Source organism: Eucalyptus grandis, chromosome 5 (assembly GCF_016545825.1).
Source record: "Eucalyptus grandis isolate ANBG69807.140 chromosome 5, ASM1654582v1, whole genome shotgun sequence".
Taxonomy (NCBI): domain Eukaryota; kingdom Viridiplantae; phylum Streptophyta; class Magnoliopsida; order Myrtales; family Myrtaceae; genus Eucalyptus; species Eucalyptus grandis.
Genome location: NC_052616.1, coordinates 25,061,713 through 25,080,530, shown reverse-complemented (window position 1 = coordinate 25,080,530; position 18,818 = coordinate 25,061,713). Strand labels below are relative to the sequence as shown.

Here is an 18,818-nt window from a genome sequence, read left to right as displayed (position 1 = left end):
ATGGCTGTTCTCTTTCTTTCACTTGCGCCCATGGCTGCTTGAGCTCTTGACCAAGGCCAATAAATCTCCAAGCTGGTGGCCATGGCTACTCTCTTTCTCTTCATTTGGCTATAATTTAGATATATATGTATGAAGTCAAGGTAGGAAATGTTCACCCAAATCGCATGTGAAAATCTTGGATTTGTGTAATGCATGCGAGATGTACTAATTTAATTTGTTTAGTTTGTTAATATGGAGTCGCTTTTATTTTTTTGGCTAGAACTTAATTTGGAGTCACTTATGAGCTCAGTTAACGTGATCCAAAATTTAGCATGACTAATTGGAGGCTAGAAGCATCCGAAATTCTAAGTATGTCTGAATTGCACTTTGCATTTTACTTTCACTATTAAACTTAAACTTGCTGACTACATTAGAGGAGAAGAGAGAGACATAATGGCCATGGTCCAAAGCCAACTTGGCGATTTGTTTGCCATGGCCATGGTTGAGAGCTTGGGGAATATGGCTACCATGGATGCGAGTGAGAAGAGAGAGAACGGCCATTGAGCTTGTCAAGCTAGCGTTGAATGGAGTAGTCGTCCTAGGTGATGCCAATACATAGGCTCATCAGCGACTTTATGACATTTGGATTTTCCTATATGCCATTTTAACATTTATTTTCAAGACTAGATCATTAGAAATTTGAGGCGATAGAATTTAATGAATAGATTTTGATGTGTATGTTACGAATGAGTGGTTTTGAGTTCCGTATAGGTTTTACATAGAACCTTGAACTTACAATTGAAACAATTTCCTTATTTTTTGGAACATGAAACCTATCATACATACCCTAAAATACATACCCTAAAACTAGAATCTACCCTATCACATATTCTGGGATTAGTTCCATAGTCAACACAGGTTACATTTATATTAGTAATTGATCAATTGCAGTAAATTATTATCTTTAATAACTATTACTTGATGCTATAATTCACTAACCATAAAGACAAAAGGAAAATATGAATATTAATAAAATAAAAGTCTTAGTTATAAAATTGAAGTTTGCACTTAAGTGTCCTTTTGGGCAAAGTTATGGCACTTGAAGCGTTCTTTTGCCGTTTTTAGATTATACACCCATCATCGAATGACATGAAATATCGCAAGATTGCGTGAAAACATGAATCGAGAAAAAAATTAAAACTTGTTCTAGATTATAGGTTATAGGTTACAGGTTCCAAGTTTTAGACTCTGCAACTAAGAAAACTTGGAACTTATTCATCAAAATAGATTCATTATGTTTTAGAACTTGGAACCTACCCAACATACCATGTGACCTAGAATTTACAGGTTTCCACTGGTCCAATTCTTATGTTCAAGTTTCTACCTTGAACCCATGCTCACCCCTAGTGTCCGTTAATAGTGTAGAACAACGATATTTCGTTTGCCACTAAACTATTGGTAGAACTTGATTAGTGTGTTGCAAATTTCATGTTTGAAGATATTTGAGTTTTAAATTTAATATCTTGAGATTTTTTGAATTTTTGATATTTTTAGATCATGGATGCAAAATATTTTGTCCACACATATGTTTAGAACGAGAATCGGCTTTCTAAATCTCTATTCTTTCTCCATCTACGTGCCATTTCTCATTCTTTTATCAAAGTTTTAAGCACACGTTTTAATTTGATACACTGCAATTGGTAGCCATGATATCATGAATGAGATCATCAATTTTAACTATCATTCATTAATGCATGAATGATCCATGCACTTGCTTGGCCCAATGAGAGAAGTCCAATCTTATTTCCTCCAAAATATCTACTTGTGTCAACATTCCATTAGACCATTTGTGCTCTACCTAGTTCCATAGGGATGTTTGAATTCCATTCATTAGGCCACTTGGCATTTTATCTCCAAACTCATCATGATTTTTAAACATGTTTAACTCTTCTCATCTTTTGTAACTTCTTGGCCAAGTAGAAAGATTCTTAAGTACCAAGGTTAAAACCTTTTATTCCAACCATCACTGACCACCAACTCTCTTTTCACTCTTTCACCTTCAAATAGACGAGCAAAGGTCCCACTCTTAAGATATCAAGATTTTATGTTGATTTTCTAGTTTGGGTTAATCACGGATTTCCCCTCCTTTCTATCAATAGATTGTATAGTTTTTGAAAATTAAACTTTGTTAATTTTGGTTGTACTTTTTTGTTCGAAGGTGATTTATTTTCTTAATCTAAAGTTGCTTTCGAGGTAAGTGAAAACTTTAGGCATTAAGTTGACCTGATCTATTTAGCACTTTGAACTTGGTTGATTGGTTGAGATATATAATTTTGATGTGCAATAATGTTATGGACCATATTTTGTTGAGTCTAAGACCCTTCATTTGTTGAATCTATCCATTTTTCCGACCATATTTTGTTGAGTCTAAATCATATTAGGAACCTCAATATGTTTAGGTCATGGACCTCAATATACTCATGTTTTAAACTTGAAATTTCTATGTTTTGAACCGAAAAAGATTATTTTCTAAGGCTTAGTATCTTTATGTTTTAATCCTAAAAATATTACCTTCTATATCTTAGTTTATCTATGTTCTGAAATTGAAAATGTTACTTTATGAACATCAAAATATTATTTTCTATATCTTAGTAATTATGTTTGAATTAGAAAATAGTCAATACTTTTACATTTTACTTTTACATTTTAAACTCGAATATAGTATTTTCCGAACTTTAGTATGTATATATTCTGAACTAGAAAATAGTGTTTTTTTTTAACCTTCGTATGTTTATGTTTTAAACATCAAAATGTTACTTTATGAATTCAAGTATATCTATGTTATAAATTTCAAAATATTACTTTTTGAACCTAAATATACTTATGTTATGTACCTCAAAAATATATTACCCTCTAAACTTGAGAATATTTATGTTTTGAGCATGAATATATTCACTTGGATGTTCAGACTCAAGCCCAAACTTAATCTCTTAATCTACTCATTTGTACGCCCTGACATACATCCAGACTTACTTCCTGTGTTTATTCATACATTCAAACTTTTCATTCAAAATCATATGCTTATGTTTTGGATTTTCCTATTCAGAATTACTCCTTTATGTATCAAATTTTCCATTTTCAGAATCATTTGCATATGTTTTAGACTTTTTATTTAGAAACACTTCCTTATACTTCATACTCATCAGCTCAATACCATAATTTACTATTCAAAATTATGTGTTGAATATGTTGGTTATTGAGTATTATATATGTTGTTGAGAAATATTGTTAGTAATAAGGGTAAAATAGTAACTTAGTTATTAGTAAGGTTAAGCACATATGAGCACGCGCACACACACACGCACGCACGCACGCACGCGCACACACACACACACACATATATTTGTAACCTTATTTTGATTTTGTGAATTAGAAAACAATTATCTTTTCACATGGTATCAAAGCCACACTTAAAAACAATAAAAAAAAAACCTAGCAGCCAGATTACCGGAGACCACTATTCCATCACTAGAAAAGACCGTGCCTCCGACCGGCAACACTGATCTGTCGTCAGAAAAGGTCACGTCTCCAGCCGGCAACCCATGATGTTGATCAATGACCCTAGCTGTCATCGTTTGAGTCCTGCCTTGGGAATGCATCGATCAGCCTTGTGGTTGCTGCCGCTTAGCCTTGGCGAACAATCTAACTCTATGTAACCCATTCCAACATCGCCAGATCTCGCTGGACCCAACGCAACTCAAATCCGGCGATGTCCAACCAAGATTGGACCTAAAAACCCTAAAAATCTTCTAAAATTGTGGAACTTGAACCAGCGGACTTTTCCGAATGGCTTAGACATTGAGCCCAAAGAACAACCATCGACTTTCAGATGGTAAATTCCATGCTGATGGTGGATTTGGACTCGAGGCAGAACTTGTTGCAAGTGAATCAGGAGAGGAGGTTGGATTTGCCGACCTCGGAATAGCCAATTAGCAGCCACACCAAGTAAATATCCCCCACAATCTTGAAGCCCTTCTTGAACAGGACTTTGAGCTCCTTCGCCCTGTCCTTCACCTGCTACTCAAAGCCCCCCATCGCCATTGCTGTTCCCTTCCGCAAGAGCACCCACTAAGAAGATTCCAAAGACAGAGACGGAGATACAACCCAAGAAGAAGCAACCCTATCACAAAGTCAGATTCCCCACCTCCCTCCTCTTTTTGGAAATCGGTGCATTGTCTCTTCTTGAGGTTTAGATGCGCGGGGACTCGGGTCTTCTGTGTGAAAGCTAGATATCCTAACTGCTGGACATGATGGGATACTTTCCGTTATCTTAATTATTAATGTTAAAATTTTGTGCTAGTTGTGGGGTGCTGGAAAGGCTTCTAGAAACGGCAAATGATGGGATACTTTCTAATGGTGGACGGTGACCCACTTTATTATTTGTTCTGCACAAAATTTTAGAAGTGGCCATTTGGAGGATAGAAATGCTAGTTATTACAGAGGATAGAGTTGCCGTTCCGCACTTGAAAGTGATGTTGCATTGAATCAATAGGGATATTGAGAATAAGTATACTGGTGCTTTGGTGATTCGTATGGTGATTCGATTGAAGCCTTTTTGCTTGGAATTTTTGTGTATTTGATTGAATTATTGGAATTAAGTATTGGCAACTGTGAAGTTCATTTCTTGGGCTCAATCATTATTTATTCACTAATTGCGACCAATGGATCAACTTCTAGATCTCCTTTTGGTCATTTTCAATTAACACCTGTCAAGTTAGATGGAACTAATTATCCATCTTGGTCTAAAGCGGTCAAGGTCTATCTTATTGCCACCATACAATTGGACTATCTCACGTCTACAATACCGTCTGACACAAGTAAAGCTGCCGATTGGATTGTAGGAGATGTGATGATTCGGACCCTATTGTGGAATAGCATGGACCATAAGGTCAGTCCTCACTTTATTCAATGTGACTTCGCTAAAGCAATTTGGGATAAGTGTGCATTACTCTATTCGGGGCAAAATAATATGATGCAAGTGTGTGACACGTGGGAAAAGTTATTTGATATTCAACATGGAGATCAATCCTTGTCTGATCATTATGCTTAGTTCACTACTCTCTGCCAACGATTGGATACTTATCTTCCTGCCTCGAACGATCTAGATGTTTTGGCTAAATACCAAGAGGATTTGAGGGTAATATTATATCTCAAGTCATTGGGGCCTGAGTATTAATCTCTTCGTTAGCATATTACATCTCAAAGTTCTCTTCTCACAATAGATGAAGTCTTCTCCCAAGCTCTTCATCCTACAATTCCTGAGAAGAGTTCTTCCATGCCGGCAGTGGAGATTAGTGCTATGCTTTCTCATGGTTCTAGTGGATGTGGAGGTCGAGGTCGTGGTTATCGAGGTCGTGGACGTAGTGTTGTTCATGGTGGAAGTTGTGGAGGCCGTGAAGGGGGAGTTGGGACTCATGGTACCATCAATTCTGGGAATAGTCATGGTTCCCGCTATTGCCATCATTGTCAAAGAGCTGGACATACATAAGCTTATTGCTATACACTCCACCCATAGCTCAAACCACCTCTTGCTGCATATGTAAAGGTTGAGGATTCTCTTGGTCTTCCCTCAATGGCTCCACCAAGTTCAACTCAAATTCTTAAGACAGGCAATTCAGTTACATTAACACGTGCTGAGTATGATACATTGGTTCGCTCCCAACAAATGACAGGATCTTCAACTCCTACTGCAACTCTGGCACAAACCTCTAAAGGTAGTTCATCATGTTTGTTGTTTGCATCATTTGATTCTTGGGTTATAGACTCTGGAGCTACCAATCACATGACTGGTAACTCTAACCTATTGTCTTCTTTTTATTCTACATCTCATTCATTATCAAATTTAGTTACATTAGCAAATGGTTCACAGTCCTAGGTTACTAGTATGGGAGTTGCTCATTTGAGTCCCTCTCTTTCTTTGTCATTTGTCCTTCACCTATCAAAATCTCCTTATAATTCGATTTATGTTAGCTCGTTGACCAAAGAACTAAATTATTCTGTAACCTTTTTCTCTTCTTGTTGTGTTTTTCAGGATCTAAGGATTGGATAGATGATTGGTGGGGGACATGAATCAAATGGCATGTACTATCTTGATAAGAAGGTGTTAGCTGCCACAGTTGTGAAACAGACATCCACTGATGTATATCGGATCCATTGTTGTGTTGGTCATCCACCACCAAACCTACTTCGACATTTATTTCCTTAGTCTAAGTTTGTGAATTACTTTTAGTGTGAAGCTTGTCAGTTTGGTAAACATCATAGAGCTTCTTTTCCTTCCTGTATTCAGAGTCGTGTGTTTAGTCCATTTGAGTTGGTTCACTCAAATGTATGGGGTCTATGTCATGTGTCTGATGTCTCTAGATTCAAATATTTTGTTACATTCGTGGATGATTTTTCCCGAATGACTTGGTTATTCTTAATAAAAGATCGTACAAAGATTTTTCATTGCTTTCAATTGTTCTATTTCGAAGTGTTGAATCAATATAATATCTCTGTCAAACATTTATGGTCAGATAATGCTAGAGAATACCTTGCTACAACTTCTGGTTTTCAGCCCTTTTTGGAATCTCATGGTATTATTGATTAGACGTCTTGCTCATATACTCCACAACAAAATGGCGCAACTGAATGTAAAAATCGCCATCTTCTTGATGTCGCCCATTGCCTCATGTTTCATATGCATCTACCTAAACATTTTTGGGGCCATGCTGTTCTTACGGTGTGTCATTTAATTAATAGGCTTCCAACTTCTGTTCTTCAAAGGAAGACACCATTTTCAATTTTACATCCAAATCGTCATCTTTTTTCTTTACCTCTTCGAGTCTTTGGGTGTGTTTGTTTTGTACATAATCTTACTCCAAGTCTTGATAAACTGGATCCTCATGCTGAAAAATGTGTCTTTGTGGGACACTCTCGAACTCAGAAGGGATACAAATGTTACTGTCCTACTCATCATTGTATGTTCGTGTCTACATATGTGATGTTCTTTGAAGATTAGTCATATTTTTCTTCTCAGAATGTTCCATAGATACATGGTGATAGTGATGATTGTGTCATACCAATGCTTCCACTGCCTTCCATCTCTCTAGCTACCTCTAAAAAATTTCAGTTTGCCGACTGCACCTATCATCAACGAAGTACAATTTCAATAGTACAACCTTCATCAACACCTGATTCATCTGTTCCCCCATTAGTTGTAATGCCAGCCTCTGATCTTGCTTCGCCTATTGCTTCTCGAAAAGGTACACGTTATTGTGTTGGTCGTCCTATTGATCGTTAGTATCCCTATTCTGGTCTTTTTGATCGTGTTAGTACGCATCATCCTATTTCATAGTTTTTGTCCTATGATCGTTTATCTCCTACATTCTCTGCCTTTGTCTCATCGTTGCCTTATGTTTCTGTGCCTAGCAATGTTGCTGAAGCTCTTGCTCATCCGGGTTGGCGTCGTGCCATGGAAGTGAAATCAGGCACTAATTCAGAACAAAACTTGGGAGCTTACTTCCTTACTTATTGATAAGCAACCTATTAGTTGTCGTTGAGTTTTCACCGTTAAAGTTCACCCAGATGGTACTCTTGATCAATTGAAGGCGTGGTTAGTTACGAAGGGGTATACTCAAACTTATGGTGTCGACTATAATGACACATTCTCTTATGTGGCCAAAATTCCCTTTATCCGTGTTTTTATTTCATTGGCTGTGCAATTTGGCTGGATCCTTCATCAATTGGATGTGAAAAATGCCTTTTTACATAGTGATCTGGCTGAGGAGGTCTACATGGAGCAACCACCTGGGTTTTTTTTGCTTAGGGGGAGAATGTGGTATGTCGTTTACACAAAGCTTTGTATGGACTTAAACAATATCCTCGTGCTTGGTTTGGTAGATTTAGTGATACGGTTATCAACTTTGGATTAAAGTGATGTTAGGTAGATCATTCAGTTTTCAGCTCTGTGTCTTTAATTGGCTGTATCATTCTAGTTGTATATGTGGATGATATCATCATTACTGAAAGTGATTCAGGTGGTATTCAAAAACTTAACCAATTTTTGCATAAAGAATTCAGTACTAAAGATCTGGGACATCTTCGATACTTTCTTGGTATTGAAGTGTCCTATTCACATGCTGGTATCAATTTATCACAATGAAAGTATGTACTGGACATCCTTGGCGAGGTTGGATTTCTTGGAGTAAAGCCAATCGATACCCCTACGGATCCCAATATGAAACTTGATGCAGAACATGGAGAATTACTACATGATCCAGCAAAGTATTGAAGATTAGTTGGTAAGTTAAACTATCTTACTATCACAAGACTTGATATATCCTTCGTGGTTAGTGTAGTAAGTCAATTCATGAGTTCTCTTCGTACCACTCATTGGGATGCTGTACTTTGAATCGTCAAATATTTGAAGGGAGTGCCAGGTAAAGGACTACAGTTCAAGTATTATGGCCATCTAAACACTGCAAGCTTTTCTGATGTCGACTAGGCTGGATGTCCTGTGGATAGGAGATCTACTTTAGGCTATTGTGTGTTTCTTGGGGGTAATTTAGTTGCATGGAAAAGCAAGAAACAACATGTAGTTTCCCGTCAAGTGCTGAAGCTAAATATCGTACTTTGGCACATGTGACAAGTGAATTACTATGGTTGAGAATGTTACTATCAAAGATTGGCATGTTACCATCAAATCTATTAGTGCTATATTGTGATAATCAATCCGCTATTCATATTGCATCTAATCCAGTTTTCCACAAGCGAACTAAGCACATTGAGGTTGATTGTCATTTTGTACGAGAAAAAGTTCAGAAAGGTGAGGTTTTTCTACAACACACAAAGTCGGAGGATCAACTCGCAAACATTTTTGCGAAATCTCTATGAGGGAATAGAGTGAGCATCTTATGTAACAAGTTGGGATTATTTGATATCTATATCCCAATTGAGGGGGAGTGTTGAGAAATATTGTTAGCAATAATGGTAAAATAGTAACTTAGTTATGAGTAGGGTTCAACACATATGAGCGCGCGCGCACACACACACACACACACACACACACACACACACACACACACACACACACACACACACACACACACACACACACACACACACACACACATATATATATATATATATTTGTAACCCTATTTTTATTTTGTGAATTAGAAAACAATTATCTCTTTACATATGTTTGTATGAGAAATGAAAAAGAGGTAAGCGTGTGAAAGGTGTTATGAAATGGATGCCAATTGTTAAAATGAATATTAGTTCTATTCTTAATGCATGCAAAATCATGCCATATTAATAATGTGTGCATGGCATAATATGACTAAAGATGAAGTGTGATGTGATTCCGTCACTCACATAGTGGTGTATGACGATGCATCAAATATGGGATGCCCCGTTGTGTGATTGGGATGCCCGAGGAAGTTTTTGAGATGTCTTAGGAATCGAAATGCCCTGCTATGTGATCGGGATATCTTGTGGGTGGATGGTGTAGGATGCCTCGGAGTTGAGATGCCCCGTTGTATGATCAAGATGCCCTAGGAAGTGTTTCGGGAGAATGAGTGATGATAAGCATGATACATACTTATGAATATACATACTTGCATGTTGATGAGGCACCAAACGATACTAATGCATCAAGAAATTACATACTATAAGTGGTAGATTGTACCATGCATTCGTGTAAGGCATTTGCAATAGAAGGTAAGGTGTGTGCTCATGTATTGATTATGTTGCTTCAAATGCTTGTGATTATTATGCCAGGTTGAGTGGTAACATAATTTACTAACTTGAACCTAGAGATTTCACTTGTTAGGCTTCAGCTCATTTATTTATTTATTTATTTATTTTTCAAAAATGTAGGATGCATATCTCATCGCCTATATTTTTTGGAGTGTCCATGCATCATGAGTGTGATTATGAGATTATGTTTATATCTAGGTTGGATTGCCTATTATACTAAGTGTATGTCTACTATACGAGTCGACAAAGGACTCCCATAGTAGATCTCTTACCATTTTATTGCTTAGTACTTGAACCTCAAGGGCGATTTGATTGGATCATTAAGAGGCTTTGATGGCAAAGGCGATGAATTGTTAGGTGAGATTGTTGACCCATGGTGGGTGGTTTGTCTTTTGTACATATAGGTTTTTAAGGGAGAGTAGTGATGAAGATAGGCGACTCTAACCCCTCCCAAGTTTTTTTTTTTTTTTTTTTGTGTGATGTATGGAATAATATTCTATGTTTGCAAATATAAAGTTGGCATAATGAAACATATGTTTAATTATTAACTCGTGTATTATTGTATGGAGTGTTGTTATGTATTTTGTGGTACTTCCACATGCTATTAATTAAAGGAAAAATATAATTGGTAATGAATGTGTAATGCACGACGTCCCTGTGGCATCACAGACTTCATGACGTTGAGCGGGAAAAGTACATAAAAAGTCCAAAATCTATTGTATTAGTACAAATTCAATCATAAACTTTTTAATTAGATCAATTTAGTTCTAAACGATGTTAATACCGATTCAGTCCATCCAATCAATTTAGGTTAGAAATTGTTGATGTGGATGCCGGCGTTGATGTGGACATTTTAAAATAATTTTTTAAACATTTTTTTTTCTTTTTCCTTTTCTTTTTCTTTGGACAGTGGCCATTATCGATCATGCTTGCTAGTGAGGGCTAACAAGGGTGTTGTGGCACAATCTTAAAGCTTGAATGAGGGCCTAACCGTTGCCAACTGGGTGATTGCCCTCGGTCATTGGAGAGGACCTGACCCTTGCCCCTCTAGGTGAGGGCTTACCTAGGCCATAGGGTTGTGCCCTCACTAGATCTAGTGAAGGCTATGCTCACTTAGGCCATAAGGGTTGAGTCCATAGACCACCCTCACCCAGGTCGCGAGGGTTGTGCCCTCGCTTGTGGCTATGGCCCCTCGCCGACCCTCATCTATGGTTGGTTGCTAGCTACAGCTTAAAGAAGTAGAAAAGCGAAAAAAAAGGGGAAAAAAAGTAAAAAATCGAAATTTTATTTTAAAATGTTCACATCAATAGCAATGTCCAACCTAAATTAGTAGAATGGATTAAAATGTTAATTTGATATGAATATATAAAGGTTTAGTACTAGATTAGTTTAATTGAAAGGTTTATCATCGAATTGGTACAAATATAATAGGTTTATTAGTTTTTTTAATACTTTTCCCATGTCGAGCGAGATTGGGCACTGAAAGTGGGGAAAAGAAAAGAACAAAAGAAGACAAACAAAAAGAAAGGGTAAAAGGAAAAGGAAAAGAGAAAGAAGAAATGGAAAAGATTAACCCTAAAAAAAATATAAAATTTTACCCAAAAAAAAAAGGAGAAAGAAGAAGGAAAAAGGGAAAAGATTTGCCCTAGATGAGTATGCCCCCGCCATGGCTTGAAAAACACGTTCAAGGCCTTATCTGATACTAAATCGGCCACCTCACTTCAAGGATTAAAGTAGTCAATTTGAGACTAAATCCACCCTTAGCTATCTTTTAAGAAAACAATCCCATATTCAAAATTTTGCTTTAAATTTCTTACAACTTGGTTAAATTGTGGTATGCAAAGGAGAGAGAACATGAAATGCATGAAGTGAGAGAGAGAGAGAGAGAGAGAGAGAGAGAGAGAGAGAGAGAGTAATGATATTAAATATGAAGCCAAATCTTGTTACCGAGAATAATTTGATCAGTCAAGTTAAAAATATTTGTTTTTTCCGTCCACCCTTTCCTTTTCCTTTTCCTTGTCTTCGTCTTTGTTTATTTGTTCCCTGACTTTTAGCATTCTCTGTTTGGGTGTTGACTTCACGAAGACTTTGACCGGCCCCACACGGCGCGTCCGTTTCCATTTCCACAAGAGAGAAAGAGGACATTCTTGTTGACACAGTGAGCTCGTACTGATTGGCCCTCCCGGCTTCCTTAAGCGACAAGGACTTGTCATTGTCGTCACCTGAGCCGATCAGTCGTCACCTCCTTCCCTCTCTCACTCTGCTACAGTGCTGCTACAGCTCAAAGGGTGCTCCGTTCTTCCTCTTATTCTTCCGTTCTCATGGCGGCCAGCGACGGTCAGTCGCCGTCGAGGCTGGTCAACGACCGGGTCTACGTGGCCGTGGGCAGCGACGTGCAGGAGAGTAAGTCGACCCTCTTCTGGGCGCTGCAGAACTTCCGCGGCCACTTCCGCATCCTCCACGTTCACCAGCCTCCCGAGGATGATCACGATAGCGAACACTTCAGCCTGTCCCGTAAGTTTCGGTTCTGGACCGCCACCGATGATACACGTAGAATGCCGTAAATAGAAACTTGTCTTTTTGGTCACGAGATGACTTTTTTAAGACGCTTTGTATTGGACTGCACGGAAATGGACTGAATTTGCGACCGCCTAGGATGCCGGGCTGCACCGGTAAAGTTTGATGATTTAGCTTAGGAGAATGGTAACTGAAGTGGCACCTTATAGGATGACTCTAAAAGGGCATGAGTGTCTACTGTATCGATGATGATGATGATGCTTCTTGTGAGAACTGTTTTGTTTATCTCTGGCCCTGTATAGCTGGTGAGCTGAATTCATCTGCTATACATCGTTGGAGATTGTAGAGATTGCTTTGTTTAATTCCACGGAGATGCGGCTGCATATGAGGGCGGTGCGATTTAGTGTTGTTGAACTAAGCACTTTTTTTGGATGTATAGTCCGATTGTGATGATGCATTTACAAAATGTTTGTGTGCTGCGAGGCTTTTCTTTATTCCGAGGACTGATGAACTTCGGAGGGAACTTCATTTTAGTCCTAATAGTTCTTTTCTGTGCAATTTGGCATTAGCTTAAATTCTTCCCCTTTGGCAGTTTGGTAACAGCAGTTTCCTTGACTTGTGAAATTTCCCAGTGGATCGGTCGTATGGTTATGGTACCAGGACTCCTCAAGAACTTGCCAGGCAGAACATGGATAAGATCCCGGATGAGTACATTCGCATTTGTAACCAAGCAGGGGTTCGTTTTCACCCGGATCATTTGTCTTCCTCCCCATTTGCCATATGATCAGTTCGTTGTTTCTTAGCATGATTGTTAATTTTGTAAGAATCCTTTTTTCTCATTTTCCCGTTTTAGTGAATTAGAGAAGACAAGATAGACTGTGAAGTTTGGTATCTTTCGACATTTCATATGGATATTTCATGTTACAGGAAAAACTAGAGCTTAATTCATCCAAATCAGATTTGCTTGACTTTTGTTCCCATAATTCAGTACATACTCTTCTGAATTTTTTAATTTTTTTCATACACTCTTCTGAATTAACCGAGTACAAAAGGGTGGTGGAAGTTAGAGACATTATCGTTGTATGGGATTAGGTTTGTGTCGAGTTCTGTCTTAATGTTTTAATTTGGTAATTGTACCCAGAAATCTATATGCTTACGTAACCTGACATCAGCTCATCATTCGAAACTTTTCGAAGTTAATCATTGACATGCATGCAATGTTTTCCTCTCTGCAGGTTCCTGCGGAGAAAAGATACATTGAGATGCGAGATATAGGGAAGGGGATAGTGCAACTTATTGAGGAGCAAGCCATTGAGAAACTGATTATGGGAGCTGCAGCAGACAGATGCTATTTTGAGTATGATTTACTCATGACTTGATCTTCATTTATTTAGCATAGGCATGAAGGCAAAAGAAAATGTGATTTCTGGTGTCAACAAGCTACTTTGGGTCCTAGTTTAGATTAATGACATTGACTTTGCTCAATGAGTGCATCTTAAGTGCATTGCAAAAGTACTTTCTTGAGTCTCATATACAATTATATCTCCAATGAAGATGAGCTAGTAGTTTTGCATGAATATGGTTCCTCATATCTTTGTGCGGCAACTGGAGAGAGAGTTTAAGGTAAGACTCAGGTCATTTTGGATGAGGACTTATTTAGTTGAGCTGTCATGTTGCTTCATATGTCTGCACCTATTGACAACTGCAGTTTTTAACAAAGTCAGATGCAACTTTCTCATTCCTTTTTTTGAAATCTTTGGTTGCTGATGTGCCTTGGACATTGCAGAGGGATGCCGCAACTTGAATCCACGAAGGCAATATATGTCAAACAGGAGGCGGATCCATCTTGTTATATTTGGTTCATCTGCAAGGGACATCTAATTCATTACCGGTAACAACACGACCATACTACTTTATTTCTCCATGTAGTCGATGGCAGGACAAATATGATAACTACCACAAAGTAAGTTTTCGTTTTATGTACTCATTCTCGGTACTTTTCCTGAGCAGGGACAGAGGTAAGGAGTTAAGCCAGTGTATGGAGAGTAGTTACTACCACCAATATCTCTAAACATAGTTGTTAGAACTCGACATCTTGGCTAGAATAACATCCACGGGGTTTGGAATAACATGTAGAGAATTACAAAACAAGTCATTGAAACATGAAAGATGCAACAAGCAGAGTAAGAAAAGCACTTACCTACAACCGAATGGCTGACCTTTTGGGAACCTCTAACTTGTTGATGCGGGGCATAGGAGAATATTATCTATTTTCTCGGGTTAACATTCATGGTAAGGGTGACCGGTTTCAGGATGGGTAGCTTCCAAACTGATAACCTAAAACCTATCTTGTAAATAGGGATCGGGTCTAATTTTTGAGTAATACAACATTTAGTTTAGGAAAACATACCCTGTGACAATTTTAGCATTGCGGTTTAGACATTGATGGATTTCCTAGACTTGGAAACTAATTTAGACATTGGGAGCCAGACCCTTTCCCCAATTTTTTACCCAAAAACCTACCTGGTCCCTGTGGGAACCGGACGGGTAAGGTCAGTTTGGTTCGGTTAGGTTCCTGGATTGAACCAGATTGGTTGCTCACCCCGATTACAGGGTTACCGTAGCAGATTTTAATTTTTGTCTTTGTAGTTCTTTTTTGTATTTACTTACGTTTTTAGAATCCTAGTAATATTAAGTTTACTTTCTTAGGTGGGAGTCCTATGAATAAAGGTCTTTTATGCCTAGTTATCGGTCTTGAAGGGTTGCTTTCTGATTAGTGAATTTTCTAGATTGAGTGCAGTTTTTTCTCAAGAAACGGAAGACAATCTTTTACATTGTTTGTTTTCTTTTTGTTCTTAATTGCTCCTCCCATTCTGCTCTTGTCCGAGTACCTTGTTAGGGTGTACCCTAAATCACTTGTGGAAATTGGAACTATACCTAAAATTGAATTTTTTGTTTTGTTTTTTTTCAGAGAAGTAGGCCCTTTTATATAGATAGGGACTGTGTCTGGCTAAATCACCGACCCTTTTCATATGATAAGTAAATTGCTCAATTTTTTTTAGGCACTCGAAAGTACAATTTAACACGAATTTTTGGTTTTATATACTAGCAAGTGATCATTATGGTCGCACGGTACTATATGGACATTTTGAGTTTCCAGAGTGCATCTTCATATGCTGATGAGAGTTTCTGCGTATCTTTTCTGGAACCTATTTCTGAACGCTTTTTGATGTATTCTCTTAAGTTCACTCTGTATCATTATCAATTAGTTAAGGCCCTCTCCATCTTATGCTCATGAAAGAGATTGTTACTCAAGTTTCTTCTTCGACTTTTCATGCGCTGGATGCAACTATGATGTTAGCTGATGTGGATTATTAAAAAATTTATAGGGCAGGAGATTTGAGCAATTCCGATGTGGATTTTTTCCCGTCATCATTATCAGCGAATTCTGCTGCGGAATCTGGATCACAAAACTCAGGAAATTCTAGAGGGTCATCAGCTCTTTCACGATCCAGCTCTAGTGAAGTTGAAGATGTTCGGCCCTTGGTTTCGATTGAGGGAGGCTGGAGGATCAATCATGAATCAGAATCGAGCTCTGGACCTTCTTTTAAACCTTCTGACGAACTTTCTTGTGAACCTCCAATGCCATTTTGTGCTACGGTAGAACAAAATTTCTTTACTATCAAGTGTTTTCATCACTTCAGTAAACTAGACAGTTTCATATACAACTGAACACGGGGATTATGAGTCATTCTTACGGCCCCAAATTTCCTGACAGGAAGGAACTAACGATGAACTCTATAAACAACTTGACAGAGCAATGGCAGAGGCTGCAAAGGCAAAACGAGAGGCATTTGAAGAGTGGAACTGTCGTCAAGAAGCTGAAAAAAAAGCAATTGATGCTATTCGCAGAGTAATGTTCTTGTCGTGATTATCTTACTATGTTCTGTGCACAGATGTATTCATGGATTCTGGAGTATTTGAGATAGAAACAGTGACAACACATGCATGAGAGAAAAAATTTAGTTATCAATGTTCAGAATCTTCTTTTTTTTTTGCTAGTTTTGCTACCTCACGTCGATGTCTGGACAAAGTACTCTAGATGGTGCTCTTGAGGATGCAGAATTCTCGTAGACCAATCTAAATGAAGTTCCTTCATCTGGAATTGAAAGAACTTAGGAAGTTAGTATTTTTAAAGTTTGAGCAGACTCTGTTAGGAGGAAGTTGCTAGTCCATCTTTGACGCAAGTGCTTGGCACAGCCCGAGTCTCATAAGCTGACATTGGTAGGGACAGAATTTTGAGTATCTTAGTAATATAATATCATATCCGAACATCGTTGCTTATTTACAGGTTATAGCACTTCAGGAGGAGCTAAAACGGAGGAAGGGTCTTGAGGAATCGCTAGCTAAAGAAAAGGAAGCATTTGAAATGACAAAGAACCAACTTGATGAGTTGAAGATGCTGCTAGATAATGCACTGAAAGTAAACGAGGAGCTCCTTACGAACCAAGAAAGTGAACCCTTGACTGCAAATCAGCGGGACTTCCTTTCTGAATTTTCTTTCTCAGAAATCACAGAAGCTATCAACAGCTTCGATCCATCCCTAAAGATTGAGGAAGGAGAGTATGGGAGCACTTACAAAGGTTTTCTTTTTAACATTCCAGTGACCATTAAGTTGCTTTCACAGGGATCATCATCACAGTACCATCAAGAGGTGAGGCAATTGCAGTCTTATATTTTCAAGAATAGTTGAGATTGTCTTGACAAACGGTTAAAAGTATGCGGGCTTATATCAATGTCCAGTCATTCAAATATGTAATCCAAAGCATAAGATTCAAAGGTCATTCAACTTTCATTTGATTCCAGGCAAATAAATATCTTTTTTAACTTTTCCATTCAAGAAGTTCGAGAGACGATAGATGCGTGAAATTTTTGAAGGTCCTAAGTGGAAAGTCTGACAAATTTGTGGTTTTCTTTTCCTCAGGTCCAAACAGCAAGTAAGCTAAGACATCCGAATTTGGTTAACCTTATTGGAGTCTGCACCGAAGCTTGGACTCTTATTTATGAATATCTCCCCAGTGGCAGCCTTGAAGATCGACTCTGCTGCACAGGCAACGCTGTGCCTCTCTCATGGCAAACTCGTCTACACATTTGTATGGAAATATGTGCTGCAGTAATTTTTCTACATTACCATGGTGGCATAGCTCATGGTCACCTGAAAGCAGGAAATATTCTTCTTGACACCAACTTTCGGTCAAAACTAATAAAATCTGGACTGTCCTGTGAGCCAACAGCTGGGGAACGAACTTTTGCCTCAGATGTTTATTCATTTGGTCTTATAATATTGCAGTTATTGACTGGGAAATCGACTTTGAATTTAATAGAGACGGTAACAGAGTCATTCGTTCTAGAGAACTTAAAGGGCATATTGGATCCTACAGCAGGGCAATGGCCATTTGAGCAAGCCAGAGTGCTGGCTCACATGGCATTGAGGTGCTGTGACATAAATCCCAGCAACCAGCCTGATCTCAAGTCCGAAGTGTGGCCGGTGCTTGAGCAGATGCAAATTCTTGGTGAAGGTTCATCATCCAATTGGTCAGATCCTGAAGAGCCTAGCCAGCCTCCTCCATATTTCATTTGTCCAATCTCCCAGGTAAGTTTGCTTATTATTTTTGTCTTATGATCTTTGGCTGTATGTCGGCATGATTATCTCGATTCTACCTTGAAATTGTTATACACCTCATCGGCATTTTATTTTAGGAAATTATGCAAGATCCCCAAGTGGCGGCAGATGGTTTTACCTACGAGGCAGAGGCGATAAGGGATTGGTTTACTAGTGACCATGATACTTCACCTATGACGAATCTCCAGCTGCCAAACCTTGGTCTCGTCCCAAATCAGACTCTGCGATCTGCAATTCAAGATTGGCTGCAAGACCATGGAACCTTAAATTCAATGTCCTGTTCACAGTAACTGTGAACCCCGTGAGAGCGGTGCAACTTTCCTTTCCAACGAAGAACTGCACAGAGATTGCAGACTTGGCTCCAGTTCTGAAATCTATAACCCATAATTCTCCAGCTTCTAGGTCTGGAATGATTTGGGTTGAATTTGCTTCTGCACAAATTTATGAATGGATATATATCTAGGCGTGCAGATGCTACTACCATTACTGCAAAACTGCATGACTGCGTCTCTGGATTGATTAGGCGGAAAAGCCTGTGATGAGAGTTTGATGAAAAGATGGTTCTCTTGTTCTGGACCTCGTGAATCGTGATGCCACCACGTAGTGGCACGGGGATGTCTTGATGGCGAGGTCGAAAACCTAACGATGGAGGATAGGATAGAAGACACAAGATAAACCCATATCTCCCTTAGGCCACTCCAAGAATACAGAAATCGCTTGATAACTCACGTAAACTTGATAAAAGCAAACATAACAATATTCGTAGTGAACTTGCAAATTCGAGAAATATTTACCATCCATATGTACGAATAAGAAGACAATCTTGAAATTTCCAAATAAG

The 18,818-nt window shown here is 38.4% G+C and overlaps 1 protein-coding gene across 1 annotated transcript; it reads left to right on the top strand.

The window, feature by feature from the left end:
* The first annotated feature begins 11,986 nt into the window (after positions 1–11,986).
* LOC104446502 (U-box domain-containing protein 33) lies at positions 11,987–18,530 on the top strand. Its single transcript, XM_039312673.1, has 9 exons — positions 11,987–12,291; positions 12,927–13,030; positions 13,530–13,651; positions 14,081–14,185; positions 15,684–15,954; positions 16,073–16,207; positions 16,646–17,008; positions 17,279–17,947; positions 18,055–18,530. Exons 1-9 carry the CDS (start codon positions 12,099–12,101, stop codon positions 18,265–18,267), a joined length of 2,175 nt encoding a protein of 724 aa, XP_039168607.1. The 5' UTR covers positions 11,987–12,098; the 3' UTR covers positions 18,268–18,530.
* The last annotated feature ends 288 nt before the right edge of the window (positions 18,531–18,818 follow it).

Excerpts from the sequence above, each read along its gene's own strand:
- LOC104446502 (XM_039312673.1), top strand. The coding sequence starts at position 12,099 with ATGGCGGCCAGCGACGGTCAGTCGCCGTCGAGGCTGGTCAACGACCGG. Across the intron at positions 13,031-13,529 it reads GCATTTGTAACCAAGCAGGG|GTTCCTGCGGAGAAAAGATA; the intron begins GTTCGTTTTCAC and ends TCCTCTCTGCAG. Across the intron at positions 13,652-14,080 it reads GCAGACAGATGCTATTTTGA|AGGGATGCCGCAACTTGAAT; the intron begins GTATGATTTACT and ends TGGACATTGCAG.